General features: G+C 38.6%; 1 protein-coding gene across 1 annotated transcript; it reads left to right on the top strand.

The window, feature by feature from the left end:
- The first annotated feature begins 1,131 nt into the window (after positions 1–1,131).
- LOC115427210 (neuronal acetylcholine receptor subunit alpha-3-like) lies at positions 1,132–23,957 on the top strand. Its single transcript, XM_030145696.1, has 7 exons — positions 1,132–1,363; positions 14,958–15,097; positions 15,191–15,235; positions 15,324–15,433; positions 15,699–15,906; positions 16,956–18,005; positions 22,873–23,957. Exons 1-7 carry the CDS (start codon positions 1,306–1,308, stop codon positions 22,996–22,998), a joined length of 1,737 nt encoding a protein of 578 aa, XP_030001556.1. The 5' UTR covers positions 1,132–1,305; the 3' UTR covers positions 22,999–23,957.
- Positions 23,958–24,529: the final 572 nt, after the last annotated feature.

The following is a 24,529-nucleotide window of genomic DNA, read 5'->3' as shown; positions in this document are numbered from 1 at the left end:
TCTCTACTGTGGAAGAAGAAATGACATAGTTTTGTCTTTATCAGTTATGTTCAACACTCTTCGTGTGCATGTATGTCAGTGTGGACACAGGTGTAAACATGTATCTCTGTACGTACTGTATGACCTACATGTATGAAGTGGATATAATGGCATCTGACATATTACTGACTTGGGAAAAGAAAATATGGCAAGGTAGATGAAAATACATCGTGGCTGCTGAATGCACACATCTGTACATGTGTTTCAGTGCGTGCCTGCACAGATCCAAACAGTTTCATAAAATATTTAGATAAGAATCGACTAAAAGCAATTCCAGAGCATCCGGTTATCTGTTGGTTTATGACATATCTCCCTCTGTAGCTGTAGCTGACCTTTACAAAACAAAAATGCCAAGATGATGGAATAACAATAAGTGTATGTTGAGAGAAAAAAAAAAAAAGTTATCCAGGGGGATTGTCCTTCTCACAATGAAAGCATTGCATGAACCGAGAAGTCTTTCAGTCATTTAAATGAATACTAACTTTCATATCATTGTGAGACCCAGTTAAACCCAGTTCTTATAACATCACACATTTTTCTTTAGCGTCTTTAGAAGATATTCTGGTTTTGACTTTCATGCTCCAGAATAATTTCAGTGCAGTTCTGCAATGCATTAATAGCTTTCCATTATTTGCATTGGCTCCACTCTGCAGCCTTGAAGACTCCATAATGGAACAGCTAATGCTTTAAGCTGCATGTGCATTGTTGTGCGTGCAAAATAAATTAAGTGACTAAATAGGTAATTCACGCTCCCATTGTGCGTGCGTGTGTGTGTGAACGTGTGTTTAGTGCGCCTCTCTGTTTACATGCGTCTCATTATCACCTGTCACTGAAACAATTAAAATACCTATAAGTTATAATAAGCACTGTGGTAAATTAAGGGTAGAGGATAAAAACAACATCAAAACCTGTGTTCAAAGTGACATTTTTCACAGGGAACATGAGCTATGTTGGGAAGGAAATTCATTATTATTACAAACTTATCACCTCTGAGTCACTGCCGTGAGTCAGGTCGCGGGTTTTGGCCCGTGGGTGAGTGGGTGGGTGTAGGACGCACGGAGGGATGGAGGGAGGGGGAAGGCGGGACGTGCTGAAGTTACCCATGGGAGAGCGCACCGCCAGTCCACCCTCTCCACGAGCGCAGAGAAATATGTTACTTTAATATTGAGGCTCCACGAACGCCAGTAGTTGGTTAGAAAAAAAATAACTTCATCCATCAACACCATCCTTTATCTGCAGAAAACATCATCAAGCGCCGATGCATCGATGAATTTCACCGGGAAACTGACACACGTCCTCCTGCTGGTGCTCTTCGCAGCGCAAGGTAAGAGACCCTGCGCGCCGTGGAGCGGTCCTGGACTCCGAACGCAAACAAGTCCAGCGCGACAGTTTCGGAATAATACCACTTTATTTAAAATGTAATGCACAACTTTTTAACTTATCTGTATTTGTCTCAGCTCACGATATGCACTTGTTAGTTAATGACCGGAGAAGTGCGCTGTTTGTGCGCAGGAAAACGCAAAGACCCACATGAGCGTTTGGGACAATTTCATCAAGAGAACGCTATCTCAGCTGATGAAACGAAATAGATCGCGTATTTACAAAAAGACTTCAGGGTTATTGCTACCAGTACTAAGTATTTTATGCCACAGCTGTTTGAAAATTCAAGCATACATTTGCCAAGTAGTTTCCAATGCGCACGGCTCTCAGTAAAACAGGAGCGGGTGAAAAACAAAGTCTGTTCAATGCCATCTTAAATGAGATACGACTGTGCGTCCTTCTGGGCTGTCTGCTGCTCCTCTGTAAACTTTTGCCTTCAAGAAGATGACAGAGGGGGTGTTTTATGCTTATCTGCTCCAAATACTGCTGAAAATTAACTCCAATATTAATCCTATTAAATCCTGCTTGTCAAACTTATGGAGTCTTTTAAAGAAGAGTAGACCCTGATGGAGCCTGGGTGAAGGCTCAGTAATCCAAACATGTGTCATAGCTCAGATTTCCTCAGTGCTGAACCTTCCAGATCCACAGGCCTGTGAGTCTTCTCCACACAAAGGTCAGAGGTCAGGGTTAGATAGGGAATGATCTGGAGCTGTGTTGGGTGTTTTGTGTTTGTCTTGTGGGTCACCCTGCATCTTAAGTCACATCAGAAGTTTATGTGTAAGATTAAAAAAACACTAAAACACCAGATTTGTCTGGTGCTTTGATTTAGTCCTTGCAACATTAAATCACAGCTGGATTGTTGGTTGGCTGCCAGTGTTTTTTTTTTTTGGTCTCTGTGTGTTCTCTTTCTTTTTTGGTTCATGTAAGGCTGCAAGTCTCCTGTGTATGTTGAAACAGCAGGTTTTTTTAGTATGGGGTCCTTGAGTGGGTCCCAGAGGACACAAAGCAGAACAAAAAAGAGTTAAATGCTTTAAAGTACAACTTTTTTCTGTTTCCACACATGTAAGTGAAGGGTTATTTTAATCCTGAATTTAATTGAATTCACATCCATAAAGGGTAAACATTAAGGAGTTTCTTTGGAGTGCGTCTTTACCCATGGGAGCACCAAGTATTATGGATATCTCTGTGGAATAAAGTAAGACTCTTTAAAGTGCTAATGTAGTTTTTGGAAGAAGAAGAGGCTCAGTGGTGTTTGTGAACTTCGCCACCTCACCAGTCAAATAATGGCGGGTATTGTGTTACGTCTTTGTCTAAATATTGTGTTGCTGAGGTTTGAGTTTATATTCGGGTCACTCTTGTATTTGTTGCTGCTCATATTTAGCATCTGATCTGTGTTATGTTTATTCAAACCAAGAAATCAGAAACTTTCTTATGAAAAACTGTCCCTACGGATTTTCACTTTAAAGCACAACAGGATGTTTTGATGTTATTCATTGAAAAGCTGCAGTTTCAAATGAGATCTTGGTCTTTTGTTTTTCTTTTTTACCATGAAGAGGGCAGTAGAGAGTTTGTCCCATATGTGGTCCCTGGTGATCCCCCCTTTGGGAACAACACTAAGTGCCTTTGTATTGTCACGCTTCAGTCGCCATGTGAGACACTGGCTTCACACATCCTGTAACCTGATGAACACTCTGAGTGATCTGGATGAGTCTGTGCAGGACATAAATGATGGACTCCCTCACTCCTCCTTTTCTGTGCATCTCTGTCATCCTTTTCAGCTGGAGAGATTTGCCTCAGCCGACTGCTTTGTTGCTTTGCCCTTGAACTGGGTGAATTCCAAAAGGAGCGAGGAAACAGTGCTGTGAAGGGATGACAGCTTCAATACTCTCACGGCAGAACAGATTTTGCTGAAATGTTGGAAAGCCCCTCAGTGTCCTTACTAGTTATGGGTGGTTAACTTTGCCGTCTGGGGATAAAACCCAAACTGATAAAAGGATTCTACTCTCACCTTCCTCCTTCACTCACACTGTCCATCTGCCTTTCTCTCTGTCTTGGTCCCATATTGGCTGTGTGGGCTTTTATATGACTCTGAACAGGGCTGTGTATGCAGATAAGAACCTAGAAAACACACACTGACACACACACATACTCCCAGTGGGGGGTCCGATTAGTGGGCTACTGAAGGTATTGTCTCCTGCCATCCAGGACCGAATGATTTGTCCCTATAACAGAGGAAATGCTGATCTCGTAGTCAGTGGGATTGGGGTATTTTACACAAAAATAGAATCCAGTTGGAGTGGCTTGGAGGTAAAGATGGAGATGTGTTCAGAGCAGGATTGTACAGTAAGTTAAAGCTGTGACATTCAACTTAAAGTCAGGCCTGTGGGGTGCATGTGGTGCACAGCAGCATATATCAACTGAGATTAAAATAAATTAAAATTAAACATTTTTCTGTATAATCTCTCTCACATTATCATCCCCAGCTCTTGCAAAGAGACCTACGAGAGATTTAGACCAATAATCCCAGAGAACCTGAAGAGAATATGCAAACTCCACACAGAAAGGCCTCACTGGCTGGTGTTGGAAACAAACCCAGGACCTTCTTGTTGTGCAGCGACAGTGCTAAACCCTGCACCACTGTGCTGCTCGCAAGTGTGTTTAACTCTGTTTATTTGAACTTGAACTTGCAGATGTTTAACATGTTTTACGATCATGTCAATATTTGACACTGCCTAGAGGTCAACTGACTGGATTTTTAAATGTTGATAAAACTATGATAGTTTTGGGCCATACAAATAGCAACTAATGAACCAATATCAACCCCCGAAGAAATTTAGAAAATGAACAATCAATGAAATTTTATAACTGTAGAAATAACCATCAAAGTTAGTCGGATCAAATCAAAATCAAACTAACAGTAAAACTACAGGAAAAAATTATTAGACCACCCTTGTTTTCTTCAATTTCTTGTTCATTTTAATGCCTGGTACAACTAAAGGTACATTTGTTTGGATAAATATAATGATAACAACAAAAATAGCTCAGAAGAGTTTAATTTCAGAGCTGATATCTAGCCATTTTCTGTGTTTTCTTGGTAATAACCAAAATCCCTTCATTTCTTACATCAATATCTATGGCACTATACTGACAAAAACAGTGCTTTTAGGCATTCCATGTTTTCTTTTCTGTCTGTTTTAGTCACATGATACTCACAGGAGTTAGTACTTGATTGCATAAGCATTGTTTCTGATGACTTTTGATGGTCTAATAATTTTTTCTGCAACTTTATGAATTTTGAGTGTGTATAGAGTCCATATACTCTCTATAGAATCAGTTTATTCCACATATGAACATTGCACAAAGATGCTCTGCTTCTTCGTACATGTCCTGTCGAAAAGAGAAGCTCTGGTTGTAGGTTGCATATAATGTTAACAATAATGAGATGAATAAAAAGCTTCCCACTATGTTTTAAATCAATTCGAGTGGTTGTGTGGCTACAAATGGCAACAGTCAAACAGTCGTGTTTTCAGCAGCATATGAAGTGGTTTATATTAAGCCCCTGTAGCTTTTATCTAAGTCTGCTTGTATGCAGTTGTCTTCTTGCATCGCAGCGTCATGAAGCATATTTGCTCCTCTGCCAGACTTAAACGCTCTTCTGAGCTTGGAAGTACAGAGCAGCCCGTTGGTTTCCCTCCCAGAAGCAATACAGCTGCATTAAACTCTGACAGGCAATCAGTGTGTATTATGTGTTTCTGTGAGTTTGTATGTGTGTGTGTGTGTGTGTGTGTGTGTGTGTGTGTGTGTGTGAGTGGCTTAAGGACTGTGCGGTGGCTTGAGGATCCTCTTAACGCGATTGTCGTGTGATTATTGCAACCGAACCCCCAGTCACACACACACACACACACGCACACACACGCACGCACATGCTGTGTAACCACCACAGGCAGGGGCCTTATTCCACCCCCTATGGATTGGCTTAAACCATCATACTCCCCTTCAGCCGAGCAGCACACACCAACTCTATCCTATCCTCCTCCAGACAGCCCTGCCTCTTGATTCCTCTGGGACATCCTGGTCCTCGGAGCTGAAGATGAACTGAGTCACGCTTATGGATGAAAAGAAGCTGAGAAAGCCAGCGTTGGGGTTGACATGAGACTCCTCAGCTGGCAGACATTCAGACATTCTCTCCCTTATTTTTGTTCTCTGTTACTTCCTTTGTGACTTCATTTTTTGTCGGCCAACCTGTTTCTATTCTGGACTTTTGGGGTCGTTTTTAGGACATTTTTGACAAGTGTGGCTTGCAGGAACTAAGCTGTCGTAGGTTGTAGTCATGCTTTTTAGTGTAGTTTTAATTTATCACCTGTCTTAGGATGCATCCACTCATCTATAGAGGATGGTTTTGCTGTTAGTCGATCCATCAATCCATCATATCTTAAAAAGGCACTTGTTAGAATGTCTTCACATTCCGGATGTGAGGATGTAGGGATTATATGTTTGTGGCCAAAGCATGAAGGCCAAAGTTGTTGTGACATTATAAACATGATAGAACTGAACAATCAGATTATAAGACAGAGAAACTAGATGTATGTGGTTGAACTTGTGTTTCTTGCCATCAGTTTTGTTACTTCCCAAAATATGTCACAGCTTTTTAGCATTTATCTATGTATGTCCAGTTTACTGGGAAACATCCTCTATTCACTATTTTGTAACAACAGATTCACAAAGTCATTTGCAAGAAACCGTTCGTCCCTGATCTGCCTTGGCAGAGGTCTGCGCTCTCCGAGTGCTTTTCTAGTTATATATCATTTTGAAAAACCTTGGTGCATTTCCACCAAAATGACCCTCAACCCCAAACTTTGCCTGAAAAAAGTACCTAGTAGGGGGGTAGGACTTCTCAGATTCCCCAGAATTCTTGAGTGGTGGGGCTGTGTGCTGAAGAACGCTGATTGGTGGAACACACTTGCAGTATTCCGCACTTACACTCACCCTCAATGTTAAAGACAGTATATGTCTGCAAACTTGTTTATTTGATTTCTATTTGCTTCACTTTGTTTGTGTCCATCCAAATACACTTAAGAGTGTATTTGGCAAATACACTTAAAAGAGCCAGAACCTTGTTGAATGTATTTGTCAAATATGCTCAACAGAAATTCAGTGGGACTTCAAGTCACTGACACGAAATCACTGAGTCTGGCTTGGGCACATTTTCCAGACCTTTGAGGTGTGGTGGAGGTGCAAACCACACAGATTACAAGGAATTCTTTTAAACAAGTAAATAAATTCTTGGAAATGGAAGTTCCTAGAAATGTTGGTGGAAAAGAGGCTTTAGTGAAAATTTCCTCTTTGCTTCAGTTATTTTTTACACAGAAAAATCTGAAGTCATGACAAACCGTGTGGCAACACTGACTTCTCTTATTAGTCAGTTCCTTTGGATAAATGAGTATTTATTTTAGACAAACATTAGTAAGAGGTGTTTATTTTTTCCGCTTGAGTCCTACTACTGTACAAACTGATATAAATTTGCACTTTTTGCTGCATCCCAGAATGCAAAGCAGTTGGGGATGGGGGGGTGGTCTGCCTATTTCAAACTTGACTTTTTAAATTGACGTCTGATCAGGTTCTTCCTAAAAACAAACAACTCTGGAATTTGTTTGGGACTGGACCAAGACCACCTCTTCTAAAGGGTGTCAGCTCAGTTGTTTTGTGTGATTACTATGTTCCTACACCTGCCCAAATAAATCACATCATGGTCGAAAATGAACCAGAGTCTGATGGAACTAGACTGAACCTCAGGTGGGAAAACATCCCCAGGTGAATCTTTTCAAAATGTCCATAACAGCTTGTGATTCTGCCTTAAGGAGCAACGGCAGTGACTGAGTTGTTTGAGCCACTTTTGTCTTTATTTTGTCACAGAGTTTGAGGTTGTGGAGCAAAACTGGGCCAAAAAATAACTTATTTATCTGGAGATCAGATTTAGGCAGATTGAACAAAGCCAAAACTTTTTTTTTTTTTTTAACAGACTGGAATTGTTACCATTTTCTGTGTCTTTCTGGTTTCTTGATCTAAGTGTAAATGGATTTAATGACAGGGACAACTGGATAATCTGAATGAAATTAATGTTTTCAGTATATGTTGAGAGTCATCAACAGCAAAGACTAAACAACTGTTTTTATGCTGAACGAAAAAAAAACAGACCTATGCTGTTCTTAATCAGATACAGTTGATGGTGGTTGGATTTTGTTACCAGTGGACTGAACCATCTTAGCGGCTTCCTCTTGTTTTTCTCATCTTTATGCTCAGCTACAGCTTTCTGTAGCTTTATTATTTAATGGACAGATATGTGGGTGGTATAAATGTTCTCATGTATCAGTTCACCACAAAGTGTAAAAGCATGCTTTCTGCAGCAACTCTGCTAGAGACACTTGGTCTGGACTGTATCGTACAATTCAACTTGAGAAGACAAAAAGGGTATTCATTATTTTATATTTTATTGCATTGTAACATTATAGCCATTGTAATGAAATATCAGGTGATAGAAAAGGATAAGGAATCATGATTTGCACATGAGCACTCAGAAAGGTTTCTAAAATGTCAAGTTGGTGACATAAACACCTTTACTGACTCATGTATCTGTCTGTAATCCTGGTGTTCTGATGAATGAGTCCACTACAGCGTCACTGTGGGACTTGAGTGGTAGATAAATAGACATTAGCACTGATTACTGATTACGGACGTCTGGGATTGCACAAACCTCTTACTCCAAACAGACACTGTCCTCAGACTCAGAATGTAAAACACTGATGTTAAAAATGTCTTTCATATGTGTACCTACTTTTAAAATGAAAAATAAAGACTGTCAGTATATCAGCCACAGGAAAAGGAAGTAAATTATTAGACCTCTATTTTCACTGTAGATTATTATTCTGAACTAATGATAAAGTCTAGGTTTAGTGCATGAATAAAAATGTAAAAGAGATTGTTTTGTTACCTAGATAATAATAAACCAAAATGATTCTCACATTTTCTTATGGCATGTAAGATATCTAATGTGTTTAGTGAAATTGCTTCAGCAAAGCATCTGCATTAAACCTTTTTTACTGTGTGGTTTGATGTCTGCAGTCCCTTGTAGTCAAATGTGACCTCACTTATATCATCATAAATCTATTTCATCAGTAGGATGCAGATTAGAGTGGACTAACCAAACGATCTCTGCAAACACACTTAAATATTCTCACTAGCATTGCAATACTAAAGCTACTAATAATTGTAAAGTAGGAAGTTTTGTCTGTGCAGTTTGCAAGTTGAGTGGTGCTCAATAACCAACCCCAGATAGAAGCTGGTGCTGATTAGAGAATGTTTTTGATGGCACAGAACACAGGACACTGGGCGAGTATAAAGATTCCACTAAGAAAAGCCCTGCTCTGACCAGGAATCAAACCTGAAACCTTTTCAAAGTCAAATCTTTCCCATTGACCATGGTAACCAGTGAACCACAATGTAACACTGTGTAAAATGTCTCATTTTCTGTAACACTCAGCCAAGTTAAATGAATATAAAGGCTTTGACAGTACTGTTATTAATTTATTTATTACCCCGCCCCCCAAAGGGGAGGCAAGGGGAATTGTTTTTGGTTTGGTTTGTTTGTTTCTTTGTTTGTTAACACTCTAGCAGCAAAACTATCGGTTGAATTCATACCAAATTGGGTTTATAGATTGCCAGTGACCCAGAATAGATGTCATTAAATTTTGGGAAAAGTAGGTCAAAGTTGAAATTTTTCATGAATTTTTAACCCCCCCCCCCCCCCCCCCCCCGCCCCATTGACTTATAATGGGCAAAATGTCACATGTCTATAAAAACATCAATTTTCTTTAGATTTACTTCAAACTTGCCACATACCAATATTGCCAGTGACCCATAATAGATGTGGTTACATTTTTGGGAAAAGTAGATCAAAGTCAACATTTTTAATGTTTTTTTTTTTTTTTTTCAACTCTTTTTTCTTCTCTCCTTTACTTAAAATGGCCAACATTTCACATGTCTATAAAAACATCATTTTTTTTATTTTTCAGTTTACTTCAAACGTGGCACATATATGGAGGCAATTGATATGCTGACATTACCACACACATAGACATGATGACATCAGCTGAATTGATGCTAAAATAAGATACAATACCTGTTAGGGGCAGGGTTTGTTGTGTCAGGCACCACCTGTTTAATAATGCAGTCTGTAAATTTCTTTTAAAAGCAGATCATATTTTAGTTTTGTCATTAGTGGTTAAGATTATAAACGGTCCAACACTAATGTGATCAAGTGTTCTTGTTGTGACACAACAGGTCGGATTGAGATCAATGAAACCTTACTGCATGTTCTGCTCAGTCAGTGTTGGTGTCAACATCTTGTGTAACTGTAGTGTCAGATTAAGTGAGAGATGACAAAAAAATCTTGTCATTCTGCTTTTTTCATGATGTGACTGTAATAATGTGTCTTTTTCATAAAAACCAATGCTGACCCTGACACTTAGATTATTTGCTTAGATGAAGGCATGGATGCAGGGAGATATTGAATTTCATGCATCAGTGAAAAAATCATATGCTGCTCAGACTGAGTCAAATCAAAGGTGAATGAATGTACATAAATAGGAACAGTGCGCACTGTTCTAGTATAGGTCTTCGTACATGGAGACCCACGCAGGCCAAAGCATACATCGTGGGCTTAATGGGATGGTCGCAGCACAGTCAGTAATCACCGTGGATCCTCTTGTGCGTCATTCATCGTGTCACAGTCAGGCCATCAAAAACCCTAGAGAGCACACACACGCTATCTAGTTTTTCTCTGCTTGTTACTGCTGTCGTTCCTATCTCGTCTCCGTGCTGTCTTTCTCGCTCACTTTGTATCTCTTTTTCCATGCACACATACATACACTGTCAGCAGTGTATTATGGGAAGGTAATTAGTTCCTTCAATGTGTCCACCACTTGCTTCCAGGCTCATCCTGTTAAGCACATGGTCGATCAAAGAGGTCTTTCACCAGCTTTAGGCTCCTGTATCCACGAGAGACAGACTCACACTCACTGTTTGATTTGCTAATTCTAAATCAATGTAACTATTTAAGGGTGAAATGCATGACTGCTTGACTTGGCTTCATCAGTGTCACAACAAAGCCTTGTCACATCAGTGAAAGGGAGGAAAAGAGCGCACGCCTGTTAAAACCAAAGTGATGTCAACTCAATTTTTACGCAATTTTCAACAGTGGAGACAAAGACGGTTCCGTCTATAGAGATTAACAAACTTCTTGTGAGTTCATACACTTATCATCAAAACATTCTGGTGCCACTAATGACTTTTGGATTTACTTTTGGCTGTCCTGCATTGGCAAAATGTTCATATGTTCATAAAGTAATAAACCTGTGTTACTATTACACATACTTTGCTTTAAGGGAGGTATTATAGATTTTACATCAGCTCAAAATCCTGTATTAAATGCTTTGGAGTGTGTCTTTAAAGTAATGTGTGTAATGAAGTGCAGTAAAAGGCCAAAGGTTATAATTAACTTTTGGAAACTAAGGCCACTTAAGATCTTAAGTGGCAGAACAAAGACAGGGAATTAGAGGAGTGAGTGTGCCAACAGAGGGAAAAAAAATATTGGCTTAAGTTTTTTTGTCTCAGTGAACAAAAGGTCCAATTAATGGACTGATTATAATTACCCTCATTTCCCCTCACCCAATTAGGGCTTAAACAAGGTTCCTGCAGGGCAGCAAATCAGGGAGCAGTGGGCAGTTTTTCAGGCAGGTACCAAGAGCTGGAATTATACAAGTGTCTCAGGAGAGAGGCCTTTTCATTAAGCTCCAAGACTTAACTTGCCTCTGACAGTGACCTCAGAAAACTTCTGGAGAGTTTTGAAGTCTCTATACAATCTAATTTCTTAACTATGGAGCCTTAAAACCAATGTAGATCTGAGGGATTTTTTTTTTTTTTCAGTAATTTATACATAGGTCACTTCACTCTTGCAGTATTATTCTGCTCGTGTTTTAACCCTTAAAGACCTAAACAGCTGCCGGCGACTAAAAGCATCTACTGATCTAAAATATTTCATAACTTTTCAACCACTAATCATATCAATACATGTAAATAATGCAGGTAAAATGCAGTTTTTAGCTTTTCATTGTCATTAGATATGACCCATTTGGATGTTCAGAGGCTCTGTTGTGAATGTGGAAACACCGTCATCTTCTGCAACATTGATTCACCATTAAAACCCACGGAATTTGATCAATGACAGTGGATGGACACACTCATTTTTAGATTCAGTTAATGATATATTTTGCAGAAAAAGTCACTTTTTGTTCAGCTTTCTCTGTTTTAATACAATAATCTTTGAATTTACCCTGAACTTTAATGAACATCTACATGATAAGTAAATTAAATATCGGAAAATATATTATTTTCACTAAAATGCAGATACTAAATGATGATAAATCACTTGGGAAAGTTTAAGTGTAGAGGAAAAATTCATTTAGAAGTCACTACGAAAAGATTTTAGCTCTGTTTTAAGTGAACATGATATTATCTGAAATCATATGTGTTGCTGAGTCACTTTTTTCTACCAGATGGCGTAATTATGTAAGTGTTTTTTATCAAGCAGAGGCCACCCTGGAGCTGCATTGGTCCCTTGTGATGTTACGATTGTTGTGATAAACCTATGAGAGTTGTCTACTGTATTTCTTTATTATTACCTTCAGGCTGTACATTACTTAAAATGATTAAGATTCAGACAGCCTTCAAAATCCACTGAAAGAGATAAAGTATTATTTCTCTGGCAAGAAAAAGCAGACAGACAGTAATCTGGGATGTCTACATGAGTGTACTCCCAAAGGCAATAAAAAGAAGAACTGGCCTTGTTTATGGGAAGTGCATATGAAATATTTGTTTGATCATAAAGGATAAAAACAATAATGTTTTATGAAGGCTGCTACTCTTGTTTGTGCTGTATTTGTCAGATAGCTAACATTTCTTTTGTTTTAACTCCTTTTAAACTATTTGTCACATCATCCATCCAGCAGCTCTCAATGAACATAGAAATAATGCACATAATTAAAACAGTTTAGAAGTAAGTAGCAGTATATAAGGCATGCAAGTTATTATGATTACAATGGTGAAAATGAGGGCTCCTGTAGCCTAGAAGGATACAGAAGTAGTTTGCCAGTTCAATTCCCTAGATAGGTAGATAAGTAGTTGTCTGATGTGCCCTTGAGGAAGTCAGTCAAACCCCCATTTTCTCTCCAGACACCTGACATGGCAGTCCACTGCTAGTCTGCAGTGTGTTGTGTGTTCTAGTCTGATCAGCTGGTGATAGGTTAAAGGTGGGGTAGGAGATGTTTTCCCGGAGCATTTTTTACTATATTGTTTAACATCCCCTTCACACCCCGATCATAACCAATTAATTAAATGTTCTAACGCAAAAATAAAAAAAATTTAGTCACCTGTGGAACGGACAGGACTGAAAAAACACCATCCTATCATTTTAACCGGCCCATCAAAATGATTGAATGGTGATATGTCTATCAAACTCAACTGCAATTTGTCCCTCCCCCCTCTGTCAATCCAGTACTCTGGAGGTGTGGCTTTGGGGGAAGTCTGAAGAAAGGGCTTTGGACTTTTGAATTGTGTATTTTCAAAACGTCGCTTCCTCAGACTGTTTTTCCAGGATCTCCTACTCTACCTTTAAAAGCAGAGGGTCTGTTTCAGTGTGTGTTGTATGAACAATGTATACCAACAAATAATAAAGAATCCTATGATAAAAATACTGAGTAAACGGGAAGGGAAATTACCAGTGTGAACCCGTTAAAAATGCTGCAGGTTTGTAGAGTTACCCAACTCACAAAGAAATGAGGTGTCCCATAAAAGGACCATGATTTATTTAGTTGTTGTCAGGGAAACAAACCTTTCCAGTGAATGCATGTTACAGCTATCTGTGTACATATATGGGTTGTGCCCCATTTGCCCTTTAGGTGCAGCAGCATCTCTAAAAGGGTTTAACACAACTCACTAAGTGCAAGTTTGATGGTTTGGGACCATTGTTAAGTAGTGTGTGTGTGTGTGTGTGTGTGTGTGTGTGTGTGTGTGTAGGTGTGTGTGTGTGTGTGTGCGCGTGCCTTCTTGCTGCTATGATGGAATTGATTATCAGTGTTCCTCGCTGACATAGACTGAAGCTACAGAGAAATGGCTCAACCCGTTTTGAGACCTGTGTTCATTTAACCAGAAAACAGATGTGAGAGAGAATGATGAAGGGAAGATAAGATGCAGAAGGGAAGCACATGAAGACGGATCACATTCTGTGGTGGTGAATTTGCAGCTTAATTAACTTGCACTGTGTTTCTGAAGTGGTGGAGCTGCAAGTGTGTGCCTCCCCAAGAGAGGCATCGTTTTCTGCTCGGACAGACGTGGGTCTTTCCAGATACCAGTTACTAGAGGCTCTACAGTATGACCTTCAATACACATGTCCAGATGCCTACCTGCAAAGGATGCTGCATTATTTTCTGATGCAGTTTTTTTTAGGTTGTTGTCTATGTATTATTAAGAAAAACACACAATCACAGAAAATTTCCAATGTGTTAACTGTAGCACAGAAAAATAGAATTTTCCATAATTGCCTAGCAGTATATATCAGCCTCTTACACTTTTAGAGGACTTGGGTAGAATGTTTCTGTAAAAATCCTTATTCATAAGTGCCTCAATGCTTATTGTAGTTACCATTAGCTTAGAATTGGAGTTTGCTAATGCCAACAAAAAACTGACTGCTGGCACAAAACACACACAAGCACACGCAAATATTACAAATGACACTTTTATAACAAAACTGTGAATAGAAATTCTTACCCTGTCCCCCGAAGGGGAGGCAGGGGGTATTGTTTTTGGTTTGGTTTGTTTGTTTGTTAAAACTCTAGCTGCAAAACTATTGGTTGAATTCATACCAAATTTCATTTATAGATTGCCAGTGACCCAGAATAGAATTGGTTACATTTTGGGAAAAGTAGGTCAAAGTTCAAATTTTTTATGAATTTTTAAAATCTTTTTTCTTCTCCCAGTTACTTACAACGGGCGAAATTTCAAATGTCTATAAAAACATTAATTTTGTTTCAATTTACTTCAAACTTAGCACATATATAGAGGCAATTCATATGCTGACATCAGCACATGCATAGACATGATGATATCACCTTGAACCTTGAACCTTTATCATCTGGATCAATGCCAAAATAAGCTACAATATGTGCAAGGGGTGGGGTTTGTTGTGCCCGGAACCACTTGTTTAAGTAGTGCTTTGCTGCTCATACCACTGAAATATCTTATTTACATAATCTGACACTTTTTAGCCCACATTCCATCTGGAGGACGCACTGACAGTTTCTGGTTTATTTCATCCAAATTATTCTACTGTATGTTTTCCTTTTCTATGGTTTATTCTTACTGGTTTGTAATGTATATCTACGTAGGCTTGAATTAGAATTCATATTCAAACCATTCTGTTTCATCAGGTTGTTTTTCATCCAAAGCGGAGGACAGATTGTTCCGGAGGTTGTTTAGGAGGTACAACCAGTTCATCCGTCCTGTGGAGAATGTTTCAGACCCAGTCACAGTGGAGTTTGAGGTGTCCATATCTCAGCTGGTCAAAGTGGTAAGAGCAGAGGAGTTAGAAAAACAGTTAAACAGATACAAATAGTAAACCATGTCTAAGCTTCATATCTCTCTGTGATATTTGTTGTTTCAGGATGAAGTGAATCAGATTATGGAAACAAATCTGTGGCTGAGACATGTGAGTGAGATTTATATTTCAACCTTTATATGTTGTTGTCACTGATCCCTCAGGATCCGTATATAATGATTTTTCTGATGCGTTTCAGGTCTGGAACGACTACAAACTGAGATGGGCCCCTGTGGAATATGATGGGATTGAGTTCATACGTGTTCCATCTAACAAGATTTGGAGGCCAGACATTGTTTTGTACAACAAGTGAGTTTTAAAAAGCTACAGATAATCTTGCCTTTCTTCAGGATTGTGTAAAATGTCACATGAGGTGGTTTATTTCTAGGTCTTAATCCACCTATAGTCCAAGTGTAGAGTTAGGTTTTCAACCAAGGTTTTCATTTTTCCCATTTTTCTTTTCCTGTTGTGCTACTTTTCTTCATTTATGCTTACCATTTTGTGACCTTCTTACTGAAATGCTATAATATCCTTTAAGTGAAGTCATGAGTGTGTACTCCACTTTCTCTCTCAGCGCTGTGGGCGATTTTTTGGTGGAGGACAAAACCAAGGCGCTGCTGAAGTTTGACGGCACCATCACTTGGATTCCTCCGGCTATTTTTAAATCCTCCTGTCCCATGGACATCACCTACTTCCCCTTCGACTATCAGAACTGCTCCATGAAGTTTGGCTCCTGGACGTATGACAAAGCCAAGATAGACCTGGTTCTAATTGGCTCAAAGGTGAGTTAGACCAAGATCACAGGAGAGAGACAGAGAGATCCACTTACAGAATTAGGGCATTTAATTGGTTTGTTTACTTACTTTTTGGCAAATCTTTTATTTTTTTAATTTGTATAAAACAACAGAAAATATATAAATATAAATGACTAGTATAAATACGTTTCTATTTAATCATGTTTTCTACTTGACCATAAATCTATGAAAGGCTTTGAAATCTCTTGAACTTACAGTAGTGAAGTTACAATTTACAAATGGCAAGTGTTAACATTGTGCTATTGAACATTTATGGGCTTATAGTGTTTTTTGCCTAAAATGCTTGGTTTGTAGTGGAAAACAGTTTTTAATACCTTTCAAAAATAACTTTTGTCCCATGCACAGAATGTAATTTCTGCTGCTAGGACAGAAAGATGTTGAAAGGTAGCTCATGAGAGTCGTTTGTTAAGCACCATTGCTGTTTAAAATCTACCTCAGTTGGAAAATTGTTTTTACAGACAAGGTAATGCAATAAAGTTTCATATTTAAAATAATGACACATGTTAACATTTTGCCAGTTTGCAATAAAATAACTGGCAAGTTATTTAAGAAATATTGAAGGTTCAAGATATAAGATGTGCATATGCTCGTGTTCTTACAAGGTATTTGTGTAGCTGTTTTCCGGCTCATTTCCTGTATAATGGTGTTTAGTGCTGCACAGTAGTGCTGTTGTAGAGCAGGAGAAGACAGACAGTAATATACACAGAAATCAGTGTACAGGCAGTTATCACGATAAAGGAAACTGACACAAGTTTGGGGAAGTTACTAATTTTTCAGCAGATATCCTGCATCACCTGTGGCTACTACAGTGTATATATCAGTTGTTTAATGTCAACAGAACAGACACAAACTTCAAGTAAACACATAAACATAACGTGAATCTTATGCATCAATATACTTGTTACCAAAATGGACAATGACAGGTGACTGAATAATACAACAGATTTCTCTAAATTTGTATTTTTTAGAAATATGGAACCATTATAACTTAAGTATCTATTACTACGTCCCACTAGGTAAACCTCAAAGACTTCTGGGAAAGTGGAGAGTGGGAAATCATTGATGCACCCGGATACAAACATGACATCAAATACAACTGCTGCGAAGAGATCTACCCAGACATCACCTACTCCTTCTACATCCGTCGCCTGCCTCTGTTCTACACAATCAACCTGATCATCCCCTGTCTCCTCATCTCCTTTCTCACGGTGCTGGTTTTCTACCTCCCCTCTGACTGTGGAGAGAAGGTCACCCTTTGTATCTCAGTCCTGCTCTCCCTCACTGTGTTCCTGCTCGTCATCACTGAGACAATCCCTTCGACTTCACTCGTCATCCCTCTGATCGGGGAGTATCTCCTCTTCACCATGATTTTCGTCACTCTCAGTATTGTCATCACTGTCTTTGTGCTGAACGTCCACTATCGCACCCCCATGACTCACACCATGCCAGAGTGGGTGAGGGCTGTGTTCCTTGGAGTCCTGCCCAGAGTGATGCTGATGAGGCGGCCTATTGACCAGGGCTGCTCCTCATCTGCGAGTATCGGCGGTGGGATGAGTGGAGGCGGTGGACCACTGAGCGGTGGAGCAAACAAGAAACGAAAGAACAGTATAGGATCAGGAAGTGGATCAGGAAGTGTAAGCATTGGAGGTATAACTGGAGGTGTAGCGTGTCCACCGCTGGATGGTGGCACTGGAGGAGGAGGGGCTACTTCTGCTGGCGGCTCCATGAACTGTGTGGAGTACGGCGAGATCAACCGTGACATGAACCGGGAAATGAACAGGAGGTGCCCGTATAGAGGCAAGGAGGTTCCTACTCCTGTCCCTCCTCCAATGGTGCCACCTCCTCCTCCTCCTCCACCTCCTCCACCACCTCCTCCTCCTCCCCAGGCACCCCAGACCCAGGCGCCTCAGGAACCAGAGATGCCCAAGCTATCGCGGACCCTGAATGCACCATCGCCTGTCAATGCGGTTGTTGCGTTTTCTGTGGTGTCGCCAGAGATCAAGCAGGCCATAGAGAGTGTGAAGTACATAGCAGAGAATATGAGGACACGCAACAAAGCCAAAGAGGTACGTCATCAAGTTCATAGTCTGTGTTGTCAGATGAAAATCTAATTTTTAAAGTTGAAAACACATTCAAACAAGAGGTGCTAGACACAACAAACCCCGCCCCTCGCACATATTATAGCTTATTTTGGCATCGATCCAGCTGATGTCATCATGTCTATGCATGTGGTGATGTCAGCATATCAATATCCTCTATATTTGAGGCAAGTTTGAAGTAAATTGAAACAAAAATGATGTTTTCACAGACATTTAATATTTCACCCACTATAAGTAAATGGGAGAAGAAAAAGAATTTTAAAAATCTTTAAAAATGTGAACTTTGACCTACTTTTCCCAAAATGTAACCACATCTATTCTGGGTCACTGGCAATCTATAAACCCAATTTGGTATGAATTCAACCAATAGTTTTGCTGCTACAGATATGTGAAATTTCACCTATTATAAGTAAATAGAAAAAAAAAAAGATTTAAAACAAAATCATTAAAAATTCTATCTTTGACCTATATATTCCTAAATGTAATCACATCTATTTTGGGTCACTGGCAATGTATATGCCCAATTTGGTATGAATTCAACCAATAGTTTTCCTGCTAGAGTGTTAACAATCAAACAAACAAACTGAACCAAAAACAATAGCCCTTGCCTCCCCTTCTGGGGGTGGGGTAATTAGGGTTTAAATTAGACGTGATAACATAAAACCAAGAATCAGGGAACTGTAAATAACTGCCAGTTTTGGTTCTTGTACATTTCTGGATAGAGTATGTTATGGAAAATGTTCCACTGATAACCCACACACAAAGAGGAGGAGAGAAAGTTAGAGTTAAAATAAATAAATGCATTTATTGAGAAGTCAATCACAGAGAAACTCTGTAAGTGAAGTCTGATTCAACAAGAGAAAACTAAAGATTATATAGAACCAAATCCAACCCCCTCAAACTATGATGTCATTCCTTACGTACATTATACCACTCCCTACTACTCCTTCTCTGCTCCGTGAAGAGGTCATGATGACCTCTTCACTCTAACCTTGCTTGGATCCCATCTGGAGTGCAGGCGCCATCCTCTATCTACACATTCAGACATTTAGGTGTTTGGGTTTTAACTCAAGGCAAGAACTCTGTTCCTGGGTTGGGGGTGTTACAGAGTGGTAAACATCACACATACTGAATAATGACTCAGCATTAAAAGAAGATGTACTAACAGTATAAAATATAAAGAGTATAAAATATAAAAAGTAAATTTTTCCACCACAAGTATCTGTTTAGACATAAGCTAGCATGCATAGCAAAAAATAAAAGCAAATAAAAAATAGGGACTAAATTTTACAAAGCCACACAAAAAATGCAAAGAATGTGGAAATTAGCTGTAAGTCATTTGTTTGTTTTAACGGTTGAACTTACCTCAGGGCAAGGTGCTGATTTGCTGATAGCAGGTGAGATGCAGCAGGGATGGGATGAGGGTTTTAAAGTAATCGATCGCAGATGGTGTCATTCTCTTGGACAGGCACCAATTATACTTTGGCAGCCTTTAATATACCTAATACACACATAAAATAAAGTCTGTGTGTGGAAAACACTCTCTTCCAAACAAGTAGTTGTTAAATTTGCTGCTCATGACTGATTTCTATCTATTATTTAAGATGTTGTTATCGCTCAAGTTTGTGGATCACACAACACTGGTAAATACTGTTACTTTGAGTGTGAATATTAAAGGAACATTGAAAAACAACATCTTTTCCCTCAGAGGAAAGAATCGATAGGCAGAACTGGAGTCTCAACAAACCATAGAGAGATCAAAATATATTTTACACTCACAATTATTATTTAATAGTTATTTAAGCAATGACAGCATTAGGAAACATCTTCCCTTTACAGCAGAATGTCATTTATAACTATAATAAAACTAGAGAAATTCAGCAGAGTGTAAACTTCCATTAAGTCCACACTGTACTCTGAATCAAGTCAAGCTGCTTATCCCACAATGTTAGAAACAAACAAAGAACAAAAGTAATGGCTCTGCACATTTTTCTGTATCTGCTCCAAAACCAACAGAGTTCATCTTTGGCCCACGCTCTACATTTCCACTGTGTTTCATGAAAAGTGGTGCAGTGTGTTTTGTGTAATCCTACAAACAGTCAAACAAACCAACTGATAAACGTGGGTGAAAACATGACCTCATTGACAGAGGGGATGTTTTCTTTCACTGATCCTCGCACAAATGCCATCTTTTTCTCATAGTCGTATACATAATTTTCCAACATCATTGCATCGGGAGACATTTTTGCTCTTAAAGGAGTGATATTTTGCTTTTTTGAATGGACTTATGCATTTTAAAACATTTCCCTGTGGTCTACATAAACTGTAAATGCTATGCTTGGGTCTGAATTCTTCATTAATTCAACTCCACAGGTCCATCTTCAACCCTATTTCTGAGTAATGACACCAGAAAGGTTGTTTTGAGTGCTGGCCCTTTAAATGCAAATGAGCCACTTTACACCCCACCCCCTCCAAGTTGTTGACTGTGCTGTTTTGTCCTGCTCAACCAATAACTGAACATTTTAGGTATTCAGCTCAAAGTTTGGACATATTTTCAGTATGGACTACAACCACTGCTGCTGATAAACAATTATGTCGTACTCGGAGAAATGTTTTTTTTGGAAGACTTTACCTTATATGTGCAAATGTTGTAACATAACTAGTTATAAAACGTAACAAATTAAGGAGGAATTAAAACAGGTTGTAGAAATCCACTTGATTTTTGCCAGAATGAATATAAAGATAGCTTTGCAGCACCTGGAGGGTTCAAATTCAAACTTTTGCAACTATTAGGGTCCAAATACACAAATAAATGCACCAAAGACTAATGAAAGTGGGTTGAGCAAAATATGACCCCTTTAAATTTTAATGATTAACAAGTAATACAGTTTTAAAATAAGAAGATGTGTCATGTTTTGTCTCTACTTGTATTTGGTGTGTTTTTCATAATGAGGGCAGCACACACACACTTACAAGGCTTTACAAATACACATGATCTCAGAACAGTGTGTGAATTTCCACCTAGCTTTTTAAACAATGCTGCAACTGTTTACATGGAGCTATAAAAGGAGTGTAAAGCTGCTTGCTTGGTGCAGATGGTGGGGGGCCGGGCTTTGTGTATGCTTCTTTCACATTCTGGATGGTCCTGATATGTTTGTTGCTTCAGCTCCGTCTTTTCTTAGCAAAGCTGCGACCTTTGTTTTTGATGCATGCAGAATAGCGATACTGTCTCTTCTTTAGACACACAATAGTATCGTGGTCTCCGCTGTCATGATCCAATTGTCCACACCTGACCAGAAGAAACAATGAACGTACAATACACATCAAGTAACCCAGTAACAAAAATGTCCCCGTGCACAGCCATTTAACCCGGAAACAGTGAAAATGCGGTAGAAATTTCACAATTACCATCGAGCAAAAATCAGCAAAGAGTTTAGAGTGAACAGTTTTATTCAACCCATTTTTATGTTTTATTTCACAGCTATTTTATTCCTGTGCATCATGAACAATTAGCATTGAGGATGAACTAAATGAAGCTGTTCTTTTTTTCCCTGTATTTCCATTTGTTTTAGTATCACATTGTTTATCATATTCTTATGTAGTTTTTATTCTTTTTAGATGTTAGTTCTTCCTCATTATGTTTAAAACACAGTATCTCAAGAATGTCATGAAATTTGGTACGAACATTCACTTAGATCAGGGGTCTCAAACATGCGGCCCAGGGGCCAAATGTGGTCCGCTAAAGGTTCCAATCTGGCCCGTAAGATGAATTTGCAAAGTGCAAAAATTCCACAGTCAAGGCTGTTGAACTCATTTTAGTTCAGGTTCCACATGCAGACCATTATGATCTCAAGTAAAATAATACCATAAAAACCTACAAAAATAATAATTCCATATTTTCTTCTTAGTTTGATGTGAAAAAAATATTAAACTATGCCTATAAATAATGACACCTTCAATTTTTTGTCTTTGTTTCAGTGCAAAAATTAACATTAAATTCTGAAAATATTTACATTTACAAACTATCCTGTAACAATAAAATGTGAAAAACCTGAACAAATTTGAACAACCTGAAATGTCTAAAGAAAATTAAGCACAATTTCAACAATTTTCTGCCTGTTACTAAGTGTTTTGTGCCTTTGTAGATTTGATCCATAATGCACATGTATAAATGATAAAATGAGGCAGAATATTGTTAAAATTGCACTTATTTTTCTTAAGAAATTTCAGTTTTTTCAGGTTATTCACATCTTTTTTGTTTGGATAGTTTATAAAACTAAGTGTTTTCATAATTTAATAGGGTTTTATGCACTAAAACAAAGACAACAATTTGGAGTTGTCATTATTTGTAGGTTATTCTGCTATTATTTTACTGGTCCGGCCCACTTGAGATCAAATTTGCCTGAATGTGGGCCCTGAAAGAAAATGAGTCTGAGACCCCCGACTTAGATGAAAGGATGAACCTAAGATATTTTGATGGTCAAAAGTCAAAGGTCAAGGTCATAGTACTATGTCTTTCCATTCAAATAAAGATAACCTGTTTAGACTGATTAACCTAATTTTTGTGGCCAAACGTCAAAGGTAAAAGGTCAAGACTGTGACCTCAAAGAACATGTTTTTGGCCATAACCGAGAGTGCATTAACACATTTTCATGTAAGGATAGATACATCCAGAATCTGACTGAACTAAATCTTTCATTTACATTTCATTCAAGGTAATGTTAGTTTTGTCACAGCTTGTTTTAGTTTTAGTCTTAGTTTTCATTAATCTTGCAGTGGAAGCACAGTGTGATTACATAAATGTTATTGCATAATTTCTCTCCTCCTCTTCCAGGTGGAGGATGACTGGAAGTACGTGGCCATGGTCATCGACAGGATCTTCCTGTGGGTGTTTGTGACAGTGTGTGTGCTGGGAACTCTGGGACTCTTCCTTCAGCCACTCATCAGCTTCCTCAAATGAGGCTCTTGGATTTGTCGGATCTCCTTTTCTTCCTCTCTGTCTCTTTCAGTCTGTCTCTGTAACCCACTTGAATGACTATGGGAATTATCCCTCCTGCAGCTTTTTTCACTTCAAACACAGCACCATCTTTTCCTTCCTCCTGTTTGTCCCTTTTCTGTCTCTTATTCTTCTCTGGGACGCCGTCATCAGACATCACCTTTAGCTCTCAGCTCCGTCTCCTCGTATGACTTATTCACATTTCCCCATTCCTTCTTTTCCCATAATCAACATCCACACACTGCTGTTATTCAATCTGCTGGCCTTTGTCGCTGTTTTTTTTCCACATGTAATTTGACATCTGCCCTCAATTTCTTACATTTCTGTGTTTTTGTCCTCTCCTGTGCCATGCTATTGTGTCTCTGCTTTTCTATTTTGTGTATTTGAATGAAAATGTCCACTCAGCTATTGCCACTGTACAATCTTATACAATGTTTAATATTCTCAAGTAATATCTAAGTATTGTTAATATAGATAAAGCCTCTGAAATGATTAGTCTGAAGAAAGAAGAGGCTGAATATTCTGAATATATATCAGATTGTGGGGTAGCACTTGTCATAGTAAGTCAGGACATTACAGTTTTGAGACACAGCCTTTAATCAGCTGGTGATGATATGTACGACTTCGTGGTTTAAAGGTCATTGAATGCCTGCCACTATTTCTTCACAATAGTTTTCTTGTTATTACGCATGGCTTCTGGGAAAGATGCTGGCTACGACTGTCCACTCATTATGATAATGATGTGCTGTCCACATGTGGTCACAGTATAATTATACATCTTCTCATGAATTCACATTAACAAAGTCACAAAAACATAGAAACACTTTGAAATGCACAGTGTAGATTGAACTTGTACAAATTGTAAATGGCCATACTGTCTCTATTCATTTCTAAAAATAAATAAGATATGGGTTGAAAATGTGTGAGTTTGTGTGCTCACTGGTTTGTGATTTTTTTTTTTTTTTTTTTTTTACCTATCTCTGTTGAACCTGTGTCTTAACTTCTTTTTGTTGTGGTATTTTTAAAGATTTTTTGGGGGCATTTTGATTTTATTTGGTCGACTATGTGGAAAGAGACAGGAAATGAGGGAGAAGAGAGAGAAGGGGAATGTCATATAGCAAATGGCCTCAGGTCAGAAATGAGCCCTGGCCGCCGTGATAAGGTGAACCACTGGGGCTTTTTTAAAAAAAAAAAAATCCAGTATCCAGAAAATAAATGGATTAGTCTCATGAACTTGAACAACTTCCATTCCCCCAGCATTTGTTTAAACCTAGTCAGTCCCTTCTCAATGTATCCTATGCACCTGTTAAATTAACTGTATATCATTGTAAGAGTCTATCTATCTATCTATCTATCTATCTATCTATCTATCTATCTATCTATCTATCTATCTATCTATCTATCTATCTATCTATCTATCTATCTATCTATCTATCTATCTATCTATCTATCTATCTATCTATCTATCTATCTATCTATCTATCTATCTATCTAT

Source organism: Sphaeramia orbicularis, chromosome 10 (assembly GCF_902148855.1).
Source record: "Sphaeramia orbicularis chromosome 10, fSphaOr1.1, whole genome shotgun sequence".
Lineage (NCBI taxonomy): Eukaryota > Metazoa > Chordata > Actinopteri > Kurtiformes > Apogonidae > Sphaeramia > Sphaeramia orbicularis.
The sequence above is the reverse complement of the archived record's forward strand: the minus strand, read 5'-3'. Positions and strand labels throughout refer to the sequence as shown.